This window comes from Melopsittacus undulatus, chromosome 8 (assembly GCF_012275295.1).
Source record: "Melopsittacus undulatus isolate bMelUnd1 chromosome 8, bMelUnd1.mat.Z, whole genome shotgun sequence".
Lineage (NCBI taxonomy): Eukaryota > Metazoa > Chordata > Aves > Psittaciformes > Psittaculidae > Melopsittacus > Melopsittacus undulatus.
In genome coordinates this window covers 55,534,482-55,549,556 of record NC_047534.1, presented here as the reverse complement: position 1 = coordinate 55,549,556, position 15,075 = coordinate 55,534,482, and the positions used below count along the sequence as shown (strand labels likewise).

General features: G+C 59.6%; 1 protein-coding gene across 2 annotated transcripts; it reads right to left on the bottom strand.

Annotated features, from left to right (window-relative positions):
- ADAM8 (ADAM metallopeptidase domain 8) lies at positions 1–13,633 on the bottom strand. 2 transcript variants are annotated; one of them, XM_034065520.1, is made up of 20 exons: positions 13,584–13,633; positions 12,456–12,565; positions 8,590–8,666; positions 8,311–8,389; positions 8,140–8,216; positions 6,644–6,830; positions 5,791–5,856; positions 5,624–5,692; positions 4,743–4,912; positions 4,572–4,653; positions 3,768–3,916; positions 3,366–3,543; positions 2,996–3,103; positions 2,130–2,325; positions 1,867–1,966; positions 1,592–1,775; positions 1,429–1,506; positions 1,264–1,348; positions 830–1,161; positions 1–291 (listed from the first exon to the last, which is right to left on the bottom strand). In XM_034065520.1, exons 1-20 carry the CDS (start codon positions 13,627–13,629, stop codon positions 136–138), a joined length of 2,529 nt encoding a protein of 842 aa, XP_033921411.1. In that variant the 5' UTR covers positions 13,630–13,633; the 3' UTR covers positions 1–135. The 2 variants fall into 2 exon arrangements, with proteins under 2 accessions (XP_033921411.1, XP_033921412.1); XM_034065521.1 differs by having other exon boundaries at positions 2,996–3,085.
- Positions 13,634–15,075: the final 1,442 nt, after the last annotated feature.

Sequence of the window (15,075 nt, the reverse complement as noted above, 5' to 3'; positions counted from 1 at the left end):
GAGCCCACACCGCGGTGGGGTCTAAGGCACAGCTCGAGGGTGTGTAAACACTGCAGCCCTCCGGGGGCATTGCAGAGGGGTTCAAGTACGGTGGGAGCGAGGCCGCTCCGTGGGGGGTGCATGGGGCAGCCTCGGTCACCTCCTGCCCACCGGGGGCTGCAGGGCCACCTTCGGGGGGGGGCCCCGCTGGGAGAGCACGGCCGGGGCTGGGGCAAGGGCTGCTCCTGACGGCTCCAGAGGGGTCTTGGTCTTCAGCGCTGGGAGAGGCTTCCGGGGGGGCTTCGGCTTCACCTGTTGAGGAGAGAGCCGAGGTGAGGAACCCCAGACTGGGGTGGGATGGGAGGGAGCTTAAAGTTCATCCAGTGCCACAGGCAGGGACCCCTTCCACTGGAGCAGCTGCTCCAAGCCCCTGTGTCCAACCTGGCCTTGAGCACTGCCAGGGATGGGGCAGCCACAGCTTCTCTGGGCACCCTGTGCCAGCGCCTCAGCACCCTCACAGGGAACAGCTTCTGCCTAAGAGCTCAGCTCAGTCTCCCCTGTTCTGGCAGGTTCAAGCCATTCCCCTTGGCCTGTCCCTACATCCCTTGTCCCAAGCCCCTCTCCAGGTTTCCTGCAGCCCCTTTAGGCACTGGAGCTGCTCTCAGGTCTCCCCTTCAGGAGCCTTCTCTTCTCCAGGCTGAACACAAAGACCTTTACCCGGAGGGCTCCAGACGGGGTCGGGGGCAGGGTCTGGCTCCCCCCACCCGTGTTTACCTGCAGGGGCTGTCCCGGAGCCGCTGGAGCTCCCCCCGACCCCCCCCTCCCACCCGTGCTCCCCCATCTCCCTCACCTCGGGGTCCGGCCTCGGGTCCCCCCGTGGGGCCGCGGTGCTGCTGAGCAGTCTGGGGGGGCCGATGTCGCGGTGGGACAGCGGCCGTCGGGGGGGCCGCGAGTGGCCGCCCTCCTGGAAGAGCGGGTTGGCCAGGCCTGCGGGGGGGCCGCTGTGGGGCACACGGCCGCTGTGGGGCCGCTTCCGACGGGCGCTGCGCTCGGACGGGAGGTACCCGCTGTGGAAGCGCTTTGCCCCCCTGCCCCTGAGCAGCAGGAGGCCCCCGCACAGCAGGATGCCACCGAGAGCCAGCACCGCCAGCACCGCCATCACCACCACCACACTGCTGTTCCCTGTGGAGACACGGCCGGAGTCGGGATGGGCATCCAGAGGGATGGGGCAGCATCCGCCTGGATGCAGCTGCTGGTGCGGGACGGGCAAAGGGGGGTCCGTACCTGTCTCCATCCCCGACAGCTGATGCTCGCAGTAGGGCGCTGCCCAGCCCGGCTCACAGTGACATTCCCGTTTGTGGTTGCACACCTGGGATGAGGGAGGAAGGCATCAGGGCAGTGAGCGCTGCGGGAGCCGGGAGCGGTGCTCTGACAGACCCCAGTGCGTACCCCGTGGTTGTTGCACTTGGCCGAGCAGTTCTTGTTGCCGTACACCAGGAGGTTCTGGCAGCGCCCACCATAGCACACCTGTGGATAGACGGGGGGGCTCTGAGCCTGCCCTGGCTCCCCATGGGGTGCCCACAACCCCAGACCCCCCAGCATGGCCGCTCACCATCTCCTCTCCACACTTGGCACCGGTGGGCACCAGCCGCAGCTTGGCCACCACCTCGTTGGCATCGCTGCTGGCGATGACTGCCTTGCACTTGAAGCGGCCGAAGAAGAGGGAGTAGGAGCCGGCGCCGAGGACGGGGCTGGTGTTGTCGCTCAGGCACAGCAATGTGCCACACTTCACATCCCTGCGGCAGAGCACCCATGGGGGGCAGCAGTGGGGTTTGGTCATCCCTATGGTGCCGCTGCAGACACCACCAGCACCCCCCAGAGCCTTACTTGGGGCTGCATGGCCGCTTCCCGTACTCGGTGAGGCAGTGGAGGTGAAGGTGCTGCTCGCTGTTGTGCTTGAAGCAGACATCGGGAGCCACCTGAGCCTCTGTGGGATGCATGGAAAGGGTCACTCGGAGCCAGAGCTCACAGCGGTGCCAGGCTCCAGCATCCACAGCGCTGGGATACAGGAGGGGACCAAGTGATGGATGACCAGGTACATGGCAGCACATCACCCGGTGCATGGGGTGAGGATGGTGGGGAGCTGGTACCTGCGCCCCAGAGCGCACGGCACTGCTCGCCGTGCGAGGGACAGGCCCCGTTGTAGCAGTAACCATTGCCGTTGTGGCAGGGGATGCCGTTCTCCTGGAACACATCCTCTGGGCACTCGGCGCTGAGCCCCGTGCAGTGCTCGGGCAGGTCACAGTCGTTCTTGCTGCCCCGGCAGAGCACACCTGCAGCCTTCACCTGCACAGAGAGGGTGTCAGTGCTGCCCCACTGCTCCCATAGCCCCACAGCACACCTGCAGCCTTCACCTGCACAGAGAGGGTGTCAGTGCTGCCCCACTGCTCCCATAGCCCCACAGCACACAGCACCACAGCCAGGCAGCATCCCAAGGAGCCAGACACCACCTGGCAGTGTTCAAGGCCAGGTTGGATGAAGCCTTGGGTGCCATGGTTTAGTGTGAGGTGTCCCTGCCCATGGCAGGGGGGTTGGAACTGGATGATCTTAAGGTCCTTTCCAACCCTGACTATTCTATGATTCTATGAATGGAGCAGATGAGGTTTCCTGCATCAGGAATGGGCTATGCTGATTGTTCTGAACATTGCCCAGCTCTTCAGCACCTTCCATCCTGCACCTAACAGAGTGGGGGGCCTGGGGTCCAGGGTGCCAGAAGCAGAGGCTGCTTCACTTCCCCAGCCTGTTTCCAGCAGAGATGCTGACTGTCCATCCCATGAGAGCATTGAATGGAAGGACTGATTCCTCCCCTAAACCATCACTCCATTTGGAATGGCTCCATTTGGCTCTGGGCAGAGGCTGCTGCAGGGATACACAGGTTCCCGGGCAGGCTATGGATGCACCTTGGCTCTGCTGGGAAGCTCAGCAGGAGCTCGATCCCGACCCCATTGGCACGTACCTTGCAGTCCTGGCAGCATTCCCCCCGGGCACACTCGGCTCCCTCTCTCAGCTGGCAGGTGGTGGCATTGCAGCAGGTGTCGGAGCACTCCTGCGGCACAGGGAGAGACTGGGACCCCCGAACCCCTCCTGAAGCCCTTCCCTTGTCCTCCCTGCAGTGCTCAAGGCCAGGTTGGACACAGGGGCTTGGAGCAGCTGCTCCAGTGGAAGGTGTCCCTGCTGGAACTGGATGGGCTTTAAGGTCCCTTTAACCCACCCCAGTCTGGGATGCTGTGATCCTATGAAGCCATGCACAGCCCGATGCCCAGGGAAGGGACTTGCACAGCCATTCCCAAGCCTGAATGACCCCTCCGGTCCCCACACATCCCTACCTCCGGCACGCCGCAGTCGCACTGCTCTCCCCGCTCCACAAACTGGTTCCCACATACAGGACCCCCATAGAGCTCGTCGGCCCTGGGGGCGTTGAGCAGGCAGCGGGTCCTGGGGTCCCCGAGGAAGTGCCACATGTCCTGCTCACTGCAGCGGCTGAACAGCTTGGGGTAAACCAGGCTGGGGGCACAGACATGGGGCAGCCGTGAGCAGGGCACCCAGCACAAAGGGGCCTTGCACCCAGCAGCTGGAGGGCCACCAAAGAGACTCAAAGGCACCAACAGACCTTTGGAGTGCAGTGTCCCCATGGAGATGACTGTCTCCAGGCTTCACCCCATCAAACAGCACTGGAGGACACCTCCGAGTGTTGCTGCCCGGGGGTATTCCCTGTCCCCGTCACTCACCCAACACTCGCTGCCATGACACAGCCTCCATCAGCTTTGGGGACAGGACAGCGGCATCCGGCCACGTCTTCATCGTGAGACATCCCCAGGTTGTGCCCCAGCTCGTGAGCCATGGTGGATGCGGCACCGATGGGATTTGTGCTGTGGTCCTGCGGGATAAGGGGTAAGTGCGGTGTGGTCTGAACACGCTCCACAGCACCTCCATGGGGACACTGGTGCTCTCCAGTGTCTGTGATGGGGCCCTCAGTGATGTGGGGCAGGGGTGGCATGGGCAATGCTGGGGAACCATTGGACTGGATGAGCTTTTCCAACCCAGTTGATGCTTTTTGTTCCCTAATTGCTGCCATGGGGAGCTAAAGGAGGACAACAGCTGGACTCGTTCCTAAAGACCTCCAGAGTGGGGTGTAAGTGAGCTCAGGTATAGCATCTACCCTGAAACGATGCTTTGTGGTGGTTCTGGTCAGCCTCAGGTCCCATGGCCAACCACAGAGGGATGAGCAGCACAACCGGGATGGTGGCTGAAGAGCAATTGCAAGCCAAGCCCCAGCCAGTTGGCAGGTGATGGGAGATGCCCCGTGCCACAGAGCTGTAGGGGAAGGCTCTGCAGGGCTCAGCTATACCAGAGCCCTCCAATGGCTTTCCACACTCTGACCCCCTTTGGGGGGGGTTCAGAGATGCCAGGGACCATATCCCTATGGATGCTGTGGAAGAGGAGAGCTGGAGAGTTTCTCTCTGGGAATACAGTGTGAGGAGGGCAGACAACAGGACAGTGCTGCCCTCCCCATGATGTCCAGTGGTACCCACCTGGTTGACACCACCCGAGTCCCTGGTGCACATCACAAGCTTCTTGGCGAGCCCTACAGTCGTGCCATGGAAGTCTATGCCCCTGTGTGGGATGGAGATGCCCCAGCATGCAGCCGGAGGGCAGCAGGGCTGCAGAGCAGCACGGTCCTGCCCCACATGCACTGTCCTTACGTGATGAGCTGGGCGTTGTCATGGGGCTTCCTGCGCAGCAGCTCTGCCTCCCTCCACTGCAGGAAGTGGTCCAGGGTCAGCTCCGGGTTGGGGCTCACCAGGATCTTGTCCTTGTAGCTCCACACCTCCAGGCCGATGAGGGCCACGCGCAGGCGGAGGGGCTGGTAGAGCTGCAGCAGGAGATGGGTTATGGTTAGGCTTGTGCTTGAGCTGCATCAGTGGGGGGGGTCCCAGCTCCTCCCGTGGGGAGACACAGCCAAGCCCAGCACCACTGGAATGGGTTGCCCAGGGAGGTTGTGAATGCTCCATCCCTGGCAGTGTTCAAGGCCAGGTTGGACAGAGCCTTGGGTGCCATGGTTTAGTGTGAGGTGTCCCTGCCCATGGCAGGGGGTTGGAACTGGATGAGCTTAAGGTGCTTTCCAACCCTAACTATTCTATGATTCTACAACCCAACCTCACTGTGCAACACCAGCTCTGCCACCCCCTCAATACATAACACAAGATGGGGTGACTGCATAGACAGGGTTTGCTTAGGAGCTCTGGGCTCTCTCTTGGCCGGTGAAGGCTGCTCCATGCTGCTGACCCAAGGTGAGCAGAAACCCACCTGCACTGCACCCATCACCCTCCCCTGTTAACACCTATCCCACTTTGAGAGCAGCCCATGGCCCCGGGGGTTACAAGAAGACATTTCTGCTTCCTTCCCTTATGACAGAGCTGGGAGGCAGTTGTCCCATGCTCCTGAGGACCAGGGCTGAGCTATCTCGTTGGGTGTTTGAGATGGGCTCCAGCTCCATCACCCCCACTAATCCCTCCTCTATCCTATTGATGCCCATGCAGGCACTGCAGGAGCTGGAAGGGCAGCTCCAGACCCCTGGGCTCACCTTGTCGACGTGGTTCACGATCTCCTTCATGCGGTTCTGCACCGTGCGCAAGTCCTTGTGCTTCCTGAACTATGGACACAGGGACATTCCCAGGCTGGCTTCCACCTCCCCATTGCAGCGGATGGGAGCAGGACCGCAGGCAGCAGCTTGCCCCCAGCCCTCCTTACCTCTTCATTGTCTGCGACCAGGACCAGCTCCACGTACCGGGGACCTTTGTGTAATGGGGTTGATTTCTGGAAGGGAAGAGGAAAGTGAGCATGAAGGGGACCCAGCTCTGCAGCTTGGTAAGCTCTTTTGTGGGGTGTGTTGTGTCTTGGGGCATCTGCCACTGTTATTTGAGGCTAATGGGTCTTCTAGCTCTGCTTTCTGATGTCCTTTGCTGGGTATTTCAGTCATCTTCCAATATATATTCCAGTGTCTGAAGGGGCTGCAAGGATGCAGAGAGGGGCTCTTCATCAGGGACTGCAGGGACAGGACAAGGGGTGATGGGTTCAAACTGAAACAGGGGAAGTTTAGATTGGATATAAGGAGGAAGATCTTTACTGTGAGGGTGCTGAGGCGCTGGCACAGGGTGCCCAGAGAAGCTGTGGCTGCCCCATCCCTGGCAGTGCTCAAGGCCAGGTTGGACACAGGGGCTTGGAGCAGCTGCTCCAGTGGAAGGGGTCCCTGCCTGTGGCAGGGGTTGGAACTGGAGGAGCTTTAAGGTCCCTTCCAACCCAAACCATCTATGGCTCTATGATACAAGCAAGAACCAAAGCCTGCTACTGGGATGAAGCACAAGGTAGACAGGGTTTGCAGGCATCATGGAGTTCATGGGGTAGGAGGATGCTCCTGCTACTGGTACAGTATCTGAGGACTTGTTCCCACCAGAAGCTAGCCCACTGGGAGCAATGGGTGCTTAGATACCCAACCAACAATGCCAGGGGGAGGAACACCTCTGGGGGATGTGGGATGACCCCACTCCTCCCCTGGCCTCCACAGGACTCAGCTGCAGGAAGGAGAACCAATGCAATCCTTAACCCAGCGCTGGAGCTTCATGGCTGCAGGGACTTTGGGCTCGTGGTCGTATTGCAGGGTGGCACCGGGCTCCTGGCATGTGCCACGCTTCCCCCTCAGGTGAGCTGCTCTGTACACTGCATGCAGGCCTGCAGCACCCTCCTCCAGCGGCTCCAGCAGGAACATGGTCCCATTCACCTGGAAAAACCCACTGCCAAGAGAGAAGGGGTTGTCATGTTAGGGAGATACCCAGCACAGACCCTATATGCACACCCACAAGTGGCTGTGATACAAAACACAGCTGGAAATCTCTGCCCCTCCATAGGGAGATGGGATGAGCTGCAGGTCACTGGTGGGATGTGACAGGTTCTGCTGGTCCTGGGCATGAAGCCACACTCAATGCAAAGGCCCCAGCTGGGGCAGTGCATGAGGACCCACAGAGTACAAGGGCTCACAACAGCATAAGGGACTGGATGCCTCTTGCCTACAGCCTTGCTCTGCCCAAGAGCCCATCCAAGGACAGAGCTGACCTGGGGCAGACCAGGAGGTAATGAACAATAGGAAACATGCCCTTTTGGAGGCTGCAAAAGCACCATTGGAACAAAAGGACTTTTAGGGAGCCTGGAAACTGGCTGCTGGGCTGGGAGAGAGCAAACCATGGCACAGCATCCATGGCTGGTAGCAAGGGAGCATCCTGTGCTTTGGGCAGCAGAGATGTGCCAGGGCTCAGCAAGGAGACCTCAGCACTGCCAGGGCTGGTTTAACATGGAATTCCTGCTGAGATGCCCTGGATTTCAGAACACCCTCTGTGAGGTGTCCCATGTGCCCTGTGTGCATCATCCTGGTCTCCTGCCCTGCCCTTGCACATCTTAACATCAACATAAGGAGGACGTGGAGCTGCTGGAGCGAGGCCAGAGAGGCCATGGGGATGCTGTGAGGGCTGGAGCAGCTCTGCTCTGGAGCCAGGCTGAGAGAGCTGGGCTGGGGCAGCCTGGACAAGAGAAGGCTCCTGAAGGGGAGACCTGAGAGCAGCTCCAGTGCCTAAAGGGGCTGCAGGAAACCTGGAGAGGGGCTTGGGACAAGGGATGTAGGGACAGGCCAAGGGGAATGGCTTGAACCTGCCAGAACAGGGGAGACTGAGCTGAGCTCTTAGGCAGAAGCTGTTCCCTGTGAGGGTGCTGAGGCGCTGGCACAGGGTGCCCAGAGAAGCTGTGGCTGCCCCATCCCTGGCAGTGCTCAAGGCCAGGTTGGACACAGGGGCTTGGAGCAGCTGCTCCAGTGGAAGGGGTCCCTGCCTGTGGCAGGGGTTGGAGCTGGAGGAGCTTTAAGGTCCCTTCCAACCCAAACCATCCCATGGTTCTATGGCTCTAGGAGCTCAGCATGGCTCGCAGGAGGTACCAGCTGCCTACAAGGCAGTGTACCCCCATGAGCACACCTTTGTGCTGCTGGCTGCAGCACTCAGGGCTCAGATTGCCCTGCTCTGCCCTGGGAATAGAGGAGGGAGATGGAGATGACCCTACCTGAGCCCATTGCAGGTGCTGATGCTCGCCGCTGAGTTGGCATGTCCTTGCACGTGGCCCTGATAGAAGCAGTGGTCCTACCACCGGCAGAGAGGAGAGGTGTGGAGGGGGAATGCATGTCAGGATCCCAGAGGAATGGGAACCCTGCTGCCCCTGGAGCCAGCCCCATACCTGAACATCCGGCTTCTCCGTGACCTCTGTGCCATCAGCCAAGTAGTGCGTCTCGGTGTAGTGCTGCCCCAGCAGTGCCCTGCGGGGTGGGAAGGGGCATCAGCAGGGTGGGAAGCAGAGCTTTGGGGGTCAGGTTGGGTATGGTGAGCCCATGGGCTCCCCGGGGGGCTTTGGCAAAGGGGGAAACCAAAGGCTGAAGGTTGAGATCACTGATGCAGCAACACCAGGACTTGGAGAACTGATGGTCACAGTGAGCTCCCCTGGCCCATCCGCACTCACTTGTTCTTCTCCAGCCTGAGGATGTAGTCCCTGCCTTCAGCACGGATGCTGTAGAGGACACGGTCGGGGTAGATGCTCTGCATGAAAGATAGAGAACATCAGGAGCAAGAACTATAGAAGAGAGCCCCTGTCCTACCCAGAAAGCGAATGATGTCTACAATGGAAGGCAGCAGTGGGGTAGGGAGCCTGGCTTCTCATCCTGGAGGCATCCAGCAAAAGAAACAGGATATCAGAAGGGAAGAACTGCATGTGGGTAACACCACAAATCCCTGCACATCCCGAGATACAGAACAGGTCAGCAGCAGTGAAACACAGTCAGCAAAGTGTGGTTTCCTGCCTCTGACATGTGGCTGCATGAAACTGAGGTTTCCTGCTCATCAGTCACCAGGGTCCTGTGCTGGGGACTGAGCTCAGCATTACTCACAGGCTGAATCACGAAGATCCCACTGCCAGCAGCTCTCATTCCTTACCTCTGACCGACCCAACATACACCACCACAGCCAGAGAATAACCTCCTCTTGTTCTCCATCTCTCTTGAGAGGCAGTTTTAGCCTCACCATGTGCTACATCCCTCAAGCATCACCTAGTGCTGGTGGAAGGGACTCAAGCTCCAACCTCCAGGCACTACACTTGTGTTGGGGAAGCCTTGAACCCCCAGGATGGGGATGTCTCTCCAGAAGAAACATTTCCCTATGGGATGTTTTGTGGTCTCTACCTGCAGAGGTCCCATCCCACCAGACATAGTGTTCCCTTGCATGGTGCCCCATATCAGGCTGCACCCTTGGCACCAGGGACACTGCAGCACAGGCACCTCTCCTGATAGCATCCCCTCAGCTATTCCAGGATCCCATAATAGAGAGCTGAGTGAAAGGCAGAGCAAACACCTCCCAAAGGTCAGCATTCCCTGGATGAGGTGTGCACCTCTCCCCATGGAGGATGACGGCACCGATGGCTCAGCATTCCCGGAGGGATGATCTACAGCCTGGCAGGAGCTGGGGCTGAGCAGGAATTCCTGCTGACTCAGCACCAGCGGGGCCAGATGGGGTTTGCCCATCGCTCCGTTGCCTTTGGTTCCACCCGAGTTGCATTCCCAATCCAAAGCTATGGGCTGCCTGCCACAGAGCATCCTCTGCATGCCAAGTAGGTTGCAATGAGCCTGGGTCCTGGGCAAATTCTTCTCTTATGAGCAGTGTCTCCTGCCTGACGTGGCCGTCCTGCCCCATATCCACCCGCAAAGCCGGGCTTTGTTATTGCTGGCAGCGCTGGAACCAGGAGAGGGCTTAGGGAATGGCAGGAAAGCCTCTGGAATGGGGGGTGGTGGTTTCAGGGGCTGCCTGTTGGAGACAACCGCAGGGCAAGTTTAGAATAACACAGTCCTGATAAAGCTCCTCTGAATCAGCCCCTTCCTTATTCACACAGGCTCCAGATGGGAAGGGTTTGAAACACAGCTCAGCTCTGCCCCTGTACGAGCCCTGTAACCCCATGGCCGTGCTGAGCAAGCAAAGCAGAGCTGTGGCCACAGCACACAGAGAGGAGGGGGTTCTTCCAGACCCAGAGAGCTTGCAGAGGATTGGGATGGATGCACCATCCTGCCCCATACAGGGTGTTTCTTCCCTGGGTAGGGAGAAGCAATGGGTCTCACTAGGACAGCAGAGGTGGGGCTCATTGTACCACGCCATAGAACTGGAATGGTTTGGGTTGGAAGGGAACTTAAAGCTTATCCAGTTCCAACCCCTGCCACAGGCAGGGACCCCTTCCACTGGAGCAGCTGCTCCAAGCCCCTGTGTCCAACCTGGCCTTGAGCACTGCCAGGGATGGGGTATTTACCACTTATTTGGGCAACCTGAGAAGCCAAGGTTCACAGTAAAGAATCCCTGCCTTATATCCAATCTAAACTTTCCCTGTTCAAGTTTGAACCCGTTACCCCTTTTGCTATCACTACAGTCCCTAATGAATAGTCCCTCCCCAGCATCCCTGTATCCCCCTTCACACACTGGAAGCTGCTCTGAGGTCTCCACGCAGCTTCTCTTCTCCAGGCTGAACAGCCCCAATGTTCTCAGCCTGTCTCCATACAGGAGCTGCTCCAGCCCCTGATCATCCTCGTGGCCTCCTCTGGACTTGTCCCAACAGTTCCATGTCCTCCTTACACTGGGAACCCCAGAGCTGCCCCCAGTGCTGCAGGTGGGGTCCCACACACCACAGGAGCAGCAGCACACAAGCAGGCAGGTCCCTGGGCCACCACTGTCCCTGCTCCTGCCCCCAGGGCTGTCCTGCTGCTCCCTTCAGAGCCCCAGCAGCAGCGTGGCTGTCCCCAGTGGATGCACCAAGGGGATGTGCTGTGGGTATCAGCAGGGATGTGCAGGCAAAGGCACACTGGGGGGAAGCCAGTGGCTTGCAGTGCTGGTCTTGCACAGGCTGGGGACCAGCATCCTGTTTCAATACAGCTCTTTGAAGGGCTGGAGCATGGGGATGAGAGGGATGGCACTTGTGCAATCTAGACCATGTAACCATCATTCTTCTTGCTCTTGTCACATTCCCTTCCATGGCAAACCCAGGTTTCCCACTTGCCCTGTCATGCCCTGCTTAAGAAGACCATGGCCTGTGGGAAGGAGATGCTGTGCTGCAGGACCCAGCTCTGAGCATTCTGACCTAAGCACAGCCAGAGGGGAGCTGGTTTGCATCAGACCTCACCTGGCAGATAGTCTGCTGACCCAAGAACCAGCCCTTGGCTCATGGCCATCCCCATCAGAGACTGCTAATGCAAAGGCATAGGAGGAAATACCCATCCCACTGTCTGCCTTCAAAGAGGGGCTTGGTGGTGGCCAAGCCTTGGTGAGAACCTCCTCCCCACCAAGCAGGTATGGGGAAAGCTGATCCAACTTCTGTCCAAGAGGAGGAAACCAGCTTGAAAGGCACATACCCTCACACAGCAGGTTTAGGAACCCCAGTGCCACCAGGCACACTGCCCTATAGCACACAGCTCAAAGCGGATGTCTTCCCCATGCCATAGAAAGCAGAGGGATCCCAAGCTGGGTGAGCTCCCCTATCCGGGAAGGGGGGATTGGTGCAGAGCTGCCCGGAGCGCCCGGCACAGATGGTGTCTCTAAATAGCCTGGGGAATGTTTATCTCGTGGACAAGTTTAGGTTTCTAGAGCACAGAAAACAGATGCTTTTGGGGAGTGTTTTTGCAGCGAGTTTACCAGGAAGGGTTTGAATCACAGATGAAATGTGCTGTACAAAGAGCTTACAAGGCAATAAATGCCCCCAGCCCCTCAGTCTTATCAGGTGCTCAAGCTGCTGCTTTTTGGTGCTGGAAAACGTATCTGGCTCCACTGGCAATGGGGAAAGCAGCTCTGAGGTCAAGGCCATAGTGCTATGGATGTCAAGCCCAAGCACTCAGACCTCCCGAGTCCTTCCCCCAATGACAAGGCTTCCCAAGGAAAACAACACTGGTTTCCTTTCATGTGGGTTTCTGCAACTTTCTGATTCTTATTTCCCTGTCCCAAAGGACACAAAAAGCCTCAACTTCAGCAACCACAGCAAGAAAAGTGCTTACAGCTCAGCCAGGCTTTGCACATCCCTCCTTAAGCAGAGACCAGATGTCACAAGATCACTGCATGGCTACAAGAGGTGGAGCCGATGGGTAACAGAGAGCAGTGGAGAAAGCAGCCCCCCCATCTCTGAGAGCTCACCCTAACACCTGCAGGGCCTGTGTTTGACCCAGAACAGCCCAGGAAAGCTGAGCTTGACTGCCTCTAAGGTGGAAGCAATGCAATAAACTAAGCCACTCTGGCCCAGAGCTATGGGGGTCCAGCTTGAGGCCCTGCAAGGTGCAGAGCCAGGGGTTGGGATGCAGTGGTACTCACCGGTGGCACAGAGAGGTCCCTCTTCCCCCGTGGCACCAGCACCATGTGTGGCATCACTGTCTCGTACTTCTCAACGTGGGTGAGCTTCTCCTCCAGCCCCGCAGCTCCACCTGGGGAAAGCCAAGGGGCTTTGAGCAGGGATGCCCAGCCAAGGAGCAACCCAGCCTTGGGTAATGGGAGTGATGCAGGGAAGAGCCCAGATAGGAGGTCCTGAAGTACCTGCTGGGAATGTGCTTCCCTGAAGGGCTCCAGGGATCATAGAATCACGGAATGGTTTGGGTCGGAAAGGACCTTAAGGTCATCTAGCTCCAACTCACACCAGACCATGTCACCCAGGGCTCTGTCCAGCCTGGCCCTGAACGCTGCCAGGGATGGAGCCTTTACACCCCTCAAGGATGCTCCAGCCCCACACATGTGCGAGCAGGATCCTTCCAGGCTGGAAACCCCCCGTGTGTGCAGATACAGGGAGAGTACTTCAGTTCCCCATCCCGATGCGTGTGTCTGACTTGGCGTCTGGCAGCTGCTGGGGAGGGGGGTGTTGTGGAGAACGGCTCGTGTCTGGGCTGACTCAGCCTCCTCCCACCCTCTCCTCTCCCCGTGCTCTCCCAGAAACCCTTCTCCTTTCCCCCCGACATCTCCCCATAGCCGTGCCCTGCCCCGGGGGCTCGGTGGGGCCCGGAGCTCCGGTACCCGCACCCCCCGGGCTGAGTCACCCGTTCTGCTGCCGGTGACAAACGTCCTCCCGGCTGAGCTCGGTGCCTTTACATAACGGCGGGTGCCCCATCGGGGCTCCCCCCAGCGTGTCCCTGCCACCAACCCGGCCCTCAGAGCCCCCTCGACGGGGCTCGGGGAGGCGATGCCGCCGCATCGCGCAGTGCCCACGGGGCTGAGCGGCACCGGGAGCATCCCGAGCTGCGACCCGTCCCCACCGAGCCACCGTGTGCATCCCCTCCTGCGCCGCTTCCCATGCGGCTTTCACCTTCATCCCAGCCAGGGAAAGCATCTTCCCCCCATGTCCCATCTCCCCGCCTGCCCCACGGCAGAGCCCCCCATCCCTCCCCCTTTGGTCCTGCGACCCCCACACTCCCCGCCCGCCCCGTCGGCGGAGCAGCGGCCCCCCCCGCTCACCGTGTCCCGGCAGCAGCAGCAGGAGCAGGGCGAGCGCCAGGGCCATAGCTCGGAGGTGGCCGCGATGCTGCCGAGCCGGCAGCCCCCGCCCGCCGTGACTCACGGACGGGACGGGGCGGGACGGGGCGGGACGGGGCCGCCCCCGGCGGGGGCTCGGTGCCGATGGGGGTAACGGGGAGGGGCCGTGGGGCATCGTGGGCTGCGCATGGGGCATCGGAGGGACGAGAAGCACCTGTGGGACACCGGGGATGGGTTGTGGGGTGTCTGGAGCACAGTGTGATGGGGAATGGCTGAGGGAGCTGGGGGGGTCAGATGGAGAAGGCTCAGGGGGGACCTGATGGCTCCCTACAAGTGCCTGACAGGAGGATGGAGCCAGGAGGGGCTGGGCTCTGCTCCCAAGGAACAAGGGATGGGACAAGAGGAACCGGCCTCAAGCTGCACCAGGGCAGGTTTAGATGGAGCTGAGGAACAATTCCTGCCCCACAGGGTGCTCAGGCATTGGAACAGGCTGCCCAGGGCAGGGCTGCAGGCACCAGCCCTGCAAGTGTTCACACAGCTGGAGACGAGGCCTCAGTGCCATGGGGCAGTGGTGGCCTTGGCAGTGCTGGGGATGGTTGGACTGGATGAGCTTAAAGGGCTTTTCCAACCTGGTGGGTTCTGTGATGCTGTCAGAGGATGTGCTTGTGGCATTGGAAGCAGGATCCATGGGACTGTCTGTGGCTTCTGGGAGAGCCTGAGGTCCACAGGCTCCAGGGGCACATCCTGGGCACTGCTGGGTTCTGCAGGGCACTGAGGAGGTGACAGTGGGGCACCAGTGGTGACTGGGGGGCACTGGGCAGCTCCACCTGGCTGGGGACTGTCTGTGGGTATGAACGGAGCATCCATGGGGCACTGGACATGAAGGGGATGTCTGTGGGGCACTAAGGTGGTGTAGGGGCTGATGGTGGCTGAACTACCAGAGAGCAGTAGCTGGACCTGGGAGACATTGTATGGTGTTGGTGAGGTGCTGAGGTGATGGAGCACTGAGATGATGGAGGGGTTGGGGTCACCATAGGGAATGGGGGGGTTTGTGTGTGACATCAGGGCATTATCAGTGGGGGACTTGATCCCAAAGGATCTGCAGGGCTGGGACTACCATGTGGGAATGACATGGGCTCTGCCATGGGGCTGACTGCTGTCTCCCCTTTGTCCATAGAACATCATCTGGTCCAACCTGTCGTGGGGCAGGCAGCCTGGATGAGGTTATCCCACTGTTCTGCTGCCTCTTGAACCCCTCCAGGAATGGGGATTTTACCATGTCCCTGGAGAGGTTCTCACAGCTGGTGGTTGTTCTCTATTGCATTTCTTAGGTGAAACCCATTGGCCCTTGTCTTCTCCATGTGGCAACTTGTGAAGAGAGACCCTGCTCCCATATCCATGAAGGTTTATATTCCATGGTGCTCCAGGCCAGGACATGCTGCATTTACCAAAGGAGTGGGTTGGATGTCAAACT